The following is a 12,716-nucleotide window of genomic DNA, read 5'->3' on the forward strand; positions in this document are numbered from 1 at the left end:
GATAGTTTCAGACTACTGAAATGTTCTCTTGTACAATATAATGGACTCTTGGCCTCACAGTCTATCTCGTTATGATCTTGCACTTTATCTGCATTCCACTTTTAGGGTAACCTTTACACTTTATTCTGCATTGCCATTGTTTTACCTTATTCTCCCTCAATGCACGGTGTGGTGATTTGAACTGTAAAGCAGTATGCAAGACAAACCCTTTTTTTCTGTATTTTGGTACTAGTGGTAATAATAAACCATTACCAATATGAATTTTCCAGATCTAACCACAGACTGTTTTTAGTTCTATTCTTTCATATTTAACGGTTTTGAAGCCTTGACAAATTGCAACCTAATTCCCTCCTCGATTTTACTTTGGCAGTGAAGGGCACTAATGAGGTCTGATCCCCGGATCTGCCCTCAATGGAAGGAAAGGCTCGGAGTTTGCTAATGACACCACAGTTCATTAATATTTCCCTCAAGCCACTGGGAACTGATGGGACAGGCACAGGCTCTCTCAGTCACACCCCACTCACTCTGGCTAGCCTTGTGCCAAAAGGAAACATCAGGAATGGGATTTATGTGCAATTAAACCCATAAGGGACACACAGTGAGGTAGGAAACCATTCAGTACTTTGTGTCTGCTCTGACATTTAAGAAGTCCATGGCTGATCTATTAACAGTGCATTTTCCGGCAATAATCTCAACCCCATGAATCCTCTAATATCTCGAAGATATTTGCTTTGAATATACAATCATCCACCAGGTCTCCAGTGCCCTCTTGGGTACAGAATTCCTAAGATTCGTCACTCCTCAGGTAAAGTTTCAACTTGTCTCTGTCCTGAACGATCAGCCCTTTATTAATTCACTATTTGTTAAGACTCCACATGTCCACCCTGCCTAGTTTCCTGATAAACTTTGTACATTCTAAAGAGATCACCTACTATAAATCTGAGAATTGCCCAATCCAATGAATCTCACCTCATGACAAACATGCATTATCACAGCACTTCCCTCTTGCAAGTTGAAAGTAGCGCAGATTTGCATGCAATATTCCAGGTCTGATCTCACCAAGGCCCCATATAATTCTACTAAAAGGCTTATAACACCTCTTGCAAAGGGTAAGTTGCACTTTTTAGTTATTTGATACATCTGAAGTACATTTTCCAATTCCTCACCCTTCTAACGTGCTACTGTTTACGTGAAGCTCTAGAAGCAAACTGCAAAAGGCACTTGCACGAAGGTGGATATATAACTTACCATTAGGATGGTGGTGAATATTGGAGGCTCGGGTTGAGGTGTTTGATGTTGCGGTGGTTGCCGAGCTTGGCAATTAGATTGCAGACGTTTCATCACCAGTTGAGGTGACATCCTCAATGCATTTCTCTCTAGGAGTGCTCGCACTTATAAAGGCCCCCGTTCGCTTGCCTCAGCCCTGATTGGCTACCCCGTCAGTGGACCCTGGAATTCTGTTGGCTTGTGTTTCTTTGGCTCTTAGAGGCTTGTAGATGGCATCTATTTCAATGTTTGTTTACAGAGTTTCCAGAAGGGAACCATGCTACATGAAAGCGAGCACTCCCAGAGAGAAACAGCAACAACTGCACACAGAGGATGTCATCTCGACTGGTCATGAAATGTCTGCAAGCTAATGCCAAGCTTGCCAAACACTGCAGCATCAAATAACTTACCATTACAAATATATTCAAGAAAAAGTTTTTGAACCCTTTGTAATTACCTGATTTTCTGCATTAATTACTCATAAAATGTGGTCTGATCTTCATCTAAGTTACATAATAGACAAACACAATCTGCCTAAACTAGTAACACACAAACAAGTGTACTTTTCAAATCTTTATTGAACACATGGTTTAATCATTCACAGTGGAGGCTGGAAAAAGCATTTGAACCCTTGTATTTAACTGGTAGAACCTCCTTTAGCAGCAATAACCCTCCAACAAACATTTCCTGAAGCTGCTGATCAGACTTACACAACGGCAAGAAATTTTAGGCCATTCCTCCATACACTTAACTGCTTCAGTTCATCAATATTTCAGGGATACTTTGCATGAGCAGCCCTCTTCAGGTCTTGCCAAAGCATCTCAACTGGGTTAAGATCTGGACTCTGACTTAACCATTCCAAAGCACAAATTTTCATCTTTTTAAACCACTCTGCTGTTGATTACTCTTGTGTTTTGGATCATTGCCTTGTTGCATCACCCAACTTCTTTTAAGCTTCAGGTGACGGACTGCTACTCTGACATTCTCCTGTAAAATGTCCTGATGCAATTTTGAATTCATTGTTTCCTTAATGATTGCAAGCTGTCCAGGAACTGGGGCAGCAAAGCAGCCTCAAACTATGATGCTCCTTCTACCATGCTTCACAGTTGAGGCGAGGTTTTGGTGTTGGTATGCAGTGCCCCTTTTCCTCCAAACATAGCAGCTCAACTTTTGTCTCATCTGTCCAAAGAACTGTCCCAGAAGCGTTGAGGAACATCCAGGTGGTCTCTTGCAAACTTGAGAGGTGCAGTAACGTTTATTTTTGGAGAGCTGTGGTTTCCTCTGTGGTGTCCTTTTATGAACAGCATTCTTGTTCAGTGTTATCCTTATAGCAGACATATCAGCAGAGACTTTAGCAAGTTCTGGAGATTTCTGCAGGTCTTTTGCTGCTAGCCTTGGGTTCTTTTTCACCTCGTTCAGCATTGCACATTGCGTTCTTGGGAGTGATCTTTGCAGGATGCCCACTCCTTGGGAAAGTAGCACAGTATAGAATTTCCTCTATTTGTAAACAATTTCTCTTACTGTGGACTGATGAACACTCAGGTCTTCAGAAATGCTTTTGTAGCCTTTTCCAGTTTTCTTGCATCTTCTTCCTAGGTCCTCTGAAAGTTGTTTTGATTGAGGCATGGTGCACATAAACAATTCCTTATTGAGAAGAGCAGGCTCTGTCAGTAACCTTACTGTGTGTGTCTTTTTTATAGAGCAGGGCACCTCTACAACCCACACCTCCAATCTCATCTCATTGACTGGAACACTCGATTCCAAATAGCTTTGGTAGAAGGAATTACCCCAGAGGTTCACATACTTTTTTGAACCTAGACTGTGATTGTTCAAATGTTGTACAAGAAGCAGTAAAATTGCTTGTGTGTTATTAGTTTAGGCAGATTGTGTTTATTTATTATTATGACTTAGATGAAGATCAGAGCACATTTTATGAGTAATTAATGCATAAAACCAAGTAATTGTTCACAAACTTTTTCTTGCAACTGTACTAATGGATTGAACTACCCCGGCACAACAACATTATTGGTGCATATACCCGACAGCTGGATCCCTCTGGTTTGGGTTCGTTAATACCTACTGCCTTCTACTCACACAGATCCAAATGTGACTTACAATACAAGCAATGATGTTAACCAGTCAATCAATTCTTGATGTTCACTAGACAATCAATTTGAAAGCAAATAAGGATGCCCAATTAAAGCGGGCCACATTTACAACACTCACATCCAACGTATAAGAAAATTTTTAAAAAATTAATCACAACTCTTAGATTGCATCCAAATACGTACTTGCACCAGGAGTGAATGAGCCAATTCAGACCCTCAAGTTGGTAATCCCTCAATTCCAAGCCTTCACTACCGATATAGGTAGGCTGCTTCTTTATGGCAACAAATCTCGGCCTCTGCTTCAAGACCTGGAAAAGATGAATCGAGTATCTTTTATTTCATTGTCTGTGAATTAGCAAGCCCCCTGTAAAGTGGGAGTTATAAGTGGTGGGGAAGAAAACTGACTGTTTGGAGAGTTAGTATAAGACTCAATGGGTCGAATGGCATTGTTTTCTTGGGAGAATATACAAAACTATACTAGAGGATCTACAGAAACCCGGGTTCAATTCACACCACTGCCTGTAAGGAGTTTGTACTTTCTCCTCGTGACCACATGGGTTTCCACCCACATCCCAAAGACATACCTGTTGGTAGGTTAATTGGTCATTGTCAATTGTCCTATGATTAGGTTAGGGTTAAATTGGGGTTTGCTGGGCAGTGTGGCTTGAAGGATATGAAAGGCCTATTCCACACTGTATCTCAATAAAAAAAATTTTAAATGTTGTGGGTACTCAAGCCCATCAATGGTGCCAGTGATTCAGCCTATATGACACTGTCCTATTACAGTCCACGATATACTACATATCAGGGGTTCCCAACCTCTTTTATGTCATGGACCCAGACCATTAACAGGGTGGCCAGTGGACCCCAGTTAAAGGGCCAACTGCCCCTCATGTGTGTGCCAAGTTTGCCTTAGGCATTAAGTTTGAGTCAGGAAGTTATGTTGCAACTTTATAAAACTCTGGTTAGGCCACATCCAGAGTGTTGGAATTCAATTCTGGTTACCCCTTTACAGGAAGGATGTGAAGGCTTCAGGGAAGGTGTAGAAGAGAGGTTCACCGGGATGCTGCCTGGATTAGACAGCATGTGCTAGAAGGAGTGGTCAGACAATCTTGGGTTGCTTTCTCTCGAGTGACGGAAGCTGGGGGGGGGGGGGGGGGGTCACCTGTTAGAAGTTTATACAGTTTAGAGAGGCACAGAAAGAGAAGACAGGATATCCTTCATACAGGATCAATATGTCTAACACCAGAGAGCATGCACTTAAGGTCAGCAGGGGTTGGTTCACAGGAAATGTGCAGGGCAGGGTTTCTTTTTTCACACAGACCATTGGGTGCCTGAATATGATAGAGGCACTAAGGAAGCTCTTAGATAGCCACAAGTGTGCAGGGACTGGAAGGATATGGGCATTATGTAGGTGGAAAGGTATTTGTTTAATTAAGTATTTAAAGTTCAGCACAATAGCGTGGGCCAGAGGACTTGTTCTTGTGCTGTCCTGTTCCAGAGATGAACGGGGTTCTTCCAATGCACCTCCCACCAGTAAGCACTGCGTGCCTTGAACACATCACGGTGAGACTACAGCCAATGAAACCTGGTGTCTCAAGTACACCTATGCCACGGAGATATATACTCAACCATCAAATGCATAACTCTATCCATCTCAAGTCAGTGAAAGAAGAGTGACGCTAACTTTTACAAGAATCTAACTTTACAAGAATCAATCTGCTGGATATCACTTCACGGCTGCAGTGGAGAGGGTGCACAGCTCTACTACAGTGGATCTGGGGTGGGGATTCCAGCAGCAGGAGATGGTGTTGAGGGCATACTTGATTCTCTTGTATGGGATACAACTTGTTTCTCTCAAAGGCACGAAAGCCTTTTAAAGGGCCAATGCTGAATTCACTGATGAATGGTCTCGGCCCATAACGGTGACTGTACTCTTCTCCATGGATGATGCCTGGCCTGCTGAGTTTCACCAGCATTTTGTGTGTGTTGCTTGGACTTCCAGCATCTGCAGATTTTCTCTTGTTTGTGATTACATTAATGAAAACATCTGCTTCAGCATTCCTTAACAATAGGAACCCAAGGAGCAACTTTCTCCACCCAAAGAGTGATGAGTATGTTTAGTGAGGTGCCAGAGGAAGTGATTGAGGCAAGTATTAATAACGCAAAGACACTAGGATGGGCACATGGTTAGGAAAGTTTTAGAGTAGTTTTTATTTTTTTTATGCCATGAAATCCCATCATTAACCGAGGGGTCCATGGATCCCAGGTTGGGCGCCCGTTTTAGAGGGTTACAGGGCAAACACAAGCGGGCAAATAGGACTAGCTTAGATGGGATTTTTGGTCACACAGATAGGAATTTTAGTCACATGGACAGGAATTTTAGTCACATGGCCCAACTGAACTGGATGTAAACTGCAAGTTTACTCTATGACTTTATAACGGCGTATTTTTACAACTTTGGCCTTAATCCCAACAATTTCTGAGCGTTTTGAGGGGAAGATAACAAGATTATACTGAACATAAACATGGTACCTTCACAAATGACAATCACCTTGCAGTCTTTGGAAGGAATCGTTTTGGAATTGTGGCGGTTATCGAAGGCATCAATGCACGCCTGGAACTTTCTGGAAATCAGTGCGCCATCCTCCCAGCTGCAGTCCACATATGGCAGACCCATCCACTTGCAGAGATAGTCGGGCTGGCCAGAGGACGAGGTTTTGTGGCTGGAATGTGCTGCAGAGCAAGAGGCAGGTAAGAGTCACAGACAATACACGGACAACGACAGGCAGCCACAGAATATCACTCGCTCATTCTCTGCTTGCAGACGTCACTCACAAGGCTGCTAGTTCTTTCAATTCCCTGACCACCTCAGCCGCAGGTGGTGAGTTCAACCCGGAACCACATTACTGGCTAGCACTGAAGAAAGCAAAAGCAGTAACTGATTAAGGAATAGTTAAGCTCCAGGTATCTCTAAAACTGCAACTTTGAATTCCATCACACGGTTATGCAGGGCAGCATTAACAGTGTAACGCTTCACTGTGCCAGCAATCAGGATTCAATTCCAGCCACTGCCTGTAAGGAGTCTGTACATTCTCCATGTGACCATGTGGGATTCCTCCAGATGCTCCAGTTTCTACCTACATTCCAAAAACATACAGGTTAGTAGGTTAATTGGTCATATGAGTGTAACTGAGCATTGGCCCGAAAGACTCTTTAACTGCACTGTATCTCCAAATGAAACACTATCCAAAAAGTTTGTTCTAATTTTAAAACTGTCTAGATAAGTCCCCTGATTTGATGGTCAGACATTGATTTTAACAATTATTTCTCCTAATTTTACGGCATAAGCAGTTTGGGAGACGTTATGACAGCTCGGGGTGTCCCAGAGTTCAAAGTTCAATTCTGGTGCTGTCCCCATGACAGCCTGGGTTTCCTCCCACAGTCTAAAGGCAGACCGGTTGGTAGGTTGACTGGTCATTGTAAACTGTCCCATGATTAGGCTAGGAATAAATCAGGGGATTGCTGGCCAACATGACTTTAAGGGGCAGAAGGGCCTGCTCCTCACTGCATATCAATAATTAAATAAATAAAGACTGACACAGAGCTGCCTACATTTAAGAGCACCCCAAGCTCCCTCTGGTCTGATAGCAGCCCATGAATGAGGGTACAGACTTCAACAGAAATAAATCCCAAAGTAGTACCCAATGTCAACCACTCCTCAAAATAAAAAAGTAAAATTAATTAATTACTAACTACAGAAATAGACAATAGATGCAGGAGTAGGCCATTCAGCCCTTCTAGCCAGCATCGCTATTCACTGTGATCATGGCTGATCATACACAATCAGTACCCCGTTCCTGCCCTCTCCCCATATCCCTTGACCCCGCTATCAAGAAGAGCTCTATCTAACTCTCTCTTGGATGCATCCAGAGACTAGGCCTCCATTGCCTTCTGCCTTCAAATGCCATTAAGGACCTGAGGTGAGAAGTACAAATGTATTGAACGGGTAGCACGTTAAGTAAGGGAGAAAAGGACTGGCCTTGCTGCTATGTTGTAAATTTTGACCTCTGAAGCTGTTTAATGTCATGATTTTCTCAGTACAAGTTTGAGTCACAGGGAAGTGGAAAAGTTTCCAATCTGTGAACGGTCACAGAAGAATGGGGCGGCACGGTTACCTCAATGCTCTAACAGCAGCAGCTGTTAGATTGGGGTACAATTCCTGCTGCTGTCTATAAGGAGTTTGTACATTCTCCCCATAAGGTGTGGTTTCACTCCAGGATCTCCGGTTTCCTTCCACATTCCGAAGATGTACAGTTAGGGCATGGTATGTTGGCATGTGGGCATGTTACCATGGCACACACAGTGTGGCATCATTCACGGGCTGCCCAGCACAATCCTCCTTGATTTTATTTGACGCAAACAACACTGTATCTTTCAATGTATAGATAACAAAGCTCATCTTTATAATTTTCTGAGAATGCCTAAGGCTGCTGCCGATCTGTGAAACACACATCCTGCTTCTAAACTGACTTGTACAGGCAACAATAGCCCTTATCAATATAGAAATGAGAACTAAGATTATGTTTACATTCAATAACCAGGACAAGAATAGTGAACAAAATGGTACTAAAAAGGATAAACTCCCTTGAGATTACACTTTAAGAATACTTACATGGGAAGTCAGAGTGAGTGGAAGATGATTTACTAGTCTTCATAGCTGAGGAGAAAGATAATTTCACTTGGAATCTGTTTGCACAGCATTCTCAAATATTCACTCAGTAGACATACAAACTGATTCAGAAAAATTCCAGGGGCTTGTTATGACACTGATGAGTTCAATTCCTTACAGAACTATTTTTTATACAATTAACGTGGCAGAATTAAACATACAATTCTCTGGTACTTCTACACACAATCTTTTGCTTTATTGATGCTTAACTGGTGCAGGGTGAAGACAACATGGAAACCCAACCTGTGTGAACTGATCAGAAAGGGAAGGTCTAAATCACGGATTCCCAATCTTTTTAAATGCCATTAAGCAAAGGACCCGTGGACTGCAGGCTGGGAATCCTTGATCTAAATCATTAAGCAGTTCTATTCCTCTGTGAGACTGAACCCAGGAAACCAGTAGAACATCAGTATTCCTAGTAAGAGCTGGCTGCCTTAGCTCGCTGTAGTTTTAAATCTAAAAGACTGATTTTTAATACAGAACAAACTTGTGACAACTCACCCTGAACTCTAGCATTAACTCTCAACAAGGAAATAAGACAACTTACATTTAGGCCGTTCAATTCACAACTCTTTTGTGGTAACCTGAAGGATTTTTACATTTCAAAATACCTCACTGGATTCAGTGCAGGAAACACAAGTGGCCAAATTCAGCACAATAAGATTCCATAAACAATGCGATAATCGAACTATCCGCTAATGGTAATGTTGGGCAAGAAATAACCTCGTTCAGTCCACAAGAGTAACTCTGAGCCTCCAAGTCAGGACCAACAGGCTCCAGGACAGCTTCTTCCACCAGGCCATCAGACTGATGAACTCACGCTGATTTGAGTGTACTTTGTATCACACTGACTGTCCTATTTATTATAAATTACTGATTGCACATGACACACTTAGATTGAGACATAACAAAGATTTTTACTCCTCGCGTATGTGAAGGATGTAAAGTCAATACAGTTTAGTAATTCAATTGTCTGTCACATGAATTCTCTGCCCAGCTTCCACTCCAGACCTTTGTCCTCCTGCAATGATCCTACACCACCCAATGTAAGCTTGAGGGACAGCTCCTCATCTTCTCTGGGAGTTCTCTGAAACCTCTTTGGGCTTAATATTGAATTTAAGGTAACTGCTTCATTATTTTTGCCCTATTCTCTCCCCAGATATGGCTGTACCTCATGTCTTTTCTGACTCTAGCTACCATTTCTGTAGTGGCCAATGGATTCATCATCCAACCCTTCAGCCACTGTGTAGGGTTCTACACTAACCTATGAGCTATACTGCAATGGCTAAGCAAGGGGAATATCAGTATCACTTAGTCTTGTTAATTTTGTGACAAATAAAAGTCAACCACAGCAAAAATTATGGGAAGAACAGGAGTTCCCTGCCACCTTGATTCAGGGTCACACTCTCAAATGTTGCATCATAATCCTGGGAATGCCCCCACGCAGCCCCAGTGATGCAACACGCTGTCCCTTACGCAAGGGATTCTGCAGATGCTGGAGATCCTGAGCAACGCACGCAACATACTGGAGGAACTCAGCAAGTCGGTCAGCATCTGAGGAGGAGAATAAGCAGTCCCTGTTTCGAGCTGAGACCCTTCATCAGGTTAACACAGCACTTTGTGTATATTACCAGTTAAGTATGGTTCCCCTGACAACGTTAGCATGTACCCTTTTACAGGGATTCACTCCACTTTCCCTGCACCGCATGCTTGCTTGTTTTTTCTTTCACTTTTTGTGACCTTAATATTGACCTTGTTTTTCTCTCTGCAGTTGCTGCCTGGCCCCCTGAGTGTTTCCAACATTTTGTTTTTGGTTTTGAATTTCCAGTATGTTTTGTGACAGAATCCTGGAGCATCTGCTTGGCTACAATACTTACAGTGTTTTCATAAGCCCTGCTGCTGTTACTAAGAGTCACTTGTCATTACCTGTCAAGAGTCATCTTATGTACATACAATTAGTCTGTGTTTATAAGCTATATATATGGGTGGCTGGATGGAGATTTATCAACAGGTGTTATGGGGTGCTCCATCCCTCCCCAGCCTGTAGGTCACCCCTGGACAAGTTGTGGTACCTGCTTTGCACACCCCCACCCCCTCAATCAGTGTCACATGAAGCCGTGGGAGCAGTTAGCGGAAGGCTATATAAGCAGCTGGTGCGTATCACAAATCCTGGTTATGTGACCACTGATGCCGCCCATGCAGGAAATCTCTGAAGAGTGTTAATAATGGTTGGGGTCATCCGTCTTGTAAAGACACTGCCCAGAAGGTGGCTATGGCAAAGCACTTCTGTAGAGAAAATTGCCCAGAGCAATACTGTCATGGAGAATCCATGATCACCCACCTCATACGACATGGCACATAACAAACGAACGATATAAGGTAATATTATGTTTATACAGCCACACTCATTTTCTTGCACATTGTGTTTTATAGGATTATCTTTATATTTATATTTAGTGGGTTTTTATTGTGTTCTTTATGCTTAGTGGCTTTTTTATGCTGCGTTGGATCCAGAGTAACAATCATTTTGAATCTTGCATCTTAAATGCCCGAGTGCTTCCCTGGGATTTATTCTCAATCTTCGCCTGGTGGTCAGGTGAGGCAGGAAGAGGTTGGCCAGCCAGCACGGATTTGGAAAAGCATGGTTTGGCATGGATTAGGTGGCAAAAAAAAACTGGGCAGCAGATGTTGTTTGCATCAAGGTGGCTTGGCAGCGAGAACTATGGACTGAACTGATCTCATGGGGGAAAAGAGAGAGAGGAGAAATAAACAGCACACACAAAATGCTGGAGGAACTTAGCAAGTCAGGCAGCATCTTTAGAGGGGGATAACACCAGATGACATGAACATGGGCTTCTCCAACACTCAGTAATCTCTCCAGCCCCCGCCCCCCTCTTCTTCCAATCCCCTTTCTGGTAATATTCTTATCCCTTCTCTTCCCTTCACCTGTCCATCAACCACCTCTGCTTCCCCTCCTTCTTCCATGGTCCACTGACCTCTCCTATCAGATTCCTTTTTCTTTACCTCTCCCACCTATCACCTCCCAGCTTCTTACTTCATAGCCCCTCCCCCCACGCCCCTTCGCCTGGTCTCACCTATCAGCTGCCAGTTTGTACTTCTTCGCCTCCTATCTTTATTCTGACTTCTGCCTCGTTCCTTCCCAATCCTGACGAAGGTCTCAGCCTGAAATATCAATTGTTTTATCCACTCTCCATAAACGCTACCTGACTTGCTGAGTTCCTCCAGCATTTTGTGTGTGTGTGTGTGTGTGTGTGTGTGTGTGTGTGTGTGTCTGTGTGTGTGCGCGCGCGCACGTGCATTGCTCAATATTTCCAGTGTCTGCAAAATCTCTTGGTTGGAAAAAAAAATGAACATTACTAAGAGGTGGACCAATCTCGAAGAAAATAACAAGGATTCCTCCAAGCTTGCATTTCCACAGACTACGTGCCACCAACTCTGCAGGAATCAAAAACTTCTTGAGCCAATTTGAAGTATGGTTTTGGTTAACAATCAGGTTTCATCAGAACTGGCAGCTTTGCTCCTTGGAGAAACCTAGCAGAGGGATGGAGTCTTAGTTGAATTTTGTTTATTCGTTCATGGCGGGGGAGCGGGGGAAGACACCTGCCTCTTCAGTTAAGAGAGAATTAAGAGTCTCTAACAACAAGACACAAGAGATTTTGCTGATGCTTAAATCTTGAGCAACACACACAAAACACTGGAGGAACTTGGAGGGTCAGGCAGCATCTATGGGGGGATGCAGTTGATGTTCTGCGCCAAGAGTTGTAGAGGCCTGATGAAGTGTCAGACCTGCTGAGTTTCTCCAGCATTTTGTCTGTGTTGCCCACAACACCAATCAATCTCGAGTCATACACTGGCGTGAAGTTACACAGCTACCTCAGTGGGATCATAGGCTGCATTAGGCATATGCCAAAGGCACATGGGATGCTACTCCTTGGGTGCCTTACTCCCTCGGGTAAACCATCCCTCAACATCTCCCTTGTGCAAGCTTCAAGAGTAATATCAGGAGACATATCACACAAAAAAATGCTGGTGAAACGCAACAGTTCAGGCCGTATCTATGAGGGGGTGTAAACAATCGACGATTTGGGATGAGACTGGAAGCCAAAGTAATGTGGGGTGGAGGGGAAGGAGTATAAACTGGAAGGTGTGTTCCTCTGGATGTCCAGATCCGCAGAATCCCCTCTGACTAGAGCATCAGCAGACTATTTCCTTAGAATGGTATCACCAGAAAGATGGATGCAGCTTCCTCTCCAGGTCCAACCACAGGCGTTTTTCTCTTTTTTACAATCACAACAGAATGTTGGACATTAAGTACTGCAGATCTATCCCCTCCTCGAGTTGCTCATTGGCAGAAGAGCAGGACTTGGTGCGGACTGTGTCACTGCCTGCTACAGAAAGGCGCTGGGAGTCAGTCCACGAAGGCGGTATGCAGACTAACAGCGAGCGATAGCCTTGGACATTTTTCTTGCGATCGCAAGACCATGTTGTGGACACTGCCAATGCGAAGTACTGCAAGTCTGGTTCACGGGTTTATTAGCGAGACTGATAATGGGGGCAGCTACGCGGCCTCAGCTGTGGCAAGGGCTAGG

General features: G+C 43.5%; 1 protein-coding gene across 6 annotated transcripts in view; it reads right to left on the bottom strand.

The window, feature by feature from the left end:
* The window catches only part of chd2 (chromodomain helicase DNA binding protein 2), a 125,525-nt gene that overhangs the window by 61,406 nt on the left and 51,403 nt on the right, over positions 1–12,716 (bottom strand). For all 6 annotated transcript variants that reach the window (XM_059952923.1, XM_059952921.1, XM_059952920.1 and 3 more), the window contains 3 exons: positions 8,050–8,094; positions 5,929–6,110; positions 3,558–3,682 (listed from right to left, as the gene is read on the bottom strand). In XM_059952923.1, the coding sequence (XP_059808906.1) occupies positions 3,558–3,682; positions 5,929–6,110; positions 8,050–8,094 (352 nt within the window). The remainder of the gene's footprint in view (positions 1–3,557; positions 3,683–5,928; positions 6,111–8,049; positions 8,095–12,716) is intronic.

This window comes from Hypanus sabinus, chromosome 28 (assembly GCF_030144855.1).
Source record: "Hypanus sabinus isolate sHypSab1 chromosome 28, sHypSab1.hap1, whole genome shotgun sequence".
Taxonomy (NCBI): Eukaryota; Metazoa; Chordata; class Chondrichthyes; order Myliobatiformes; family Dasyatidae; genus Hypanus; species Hypanus sabinus.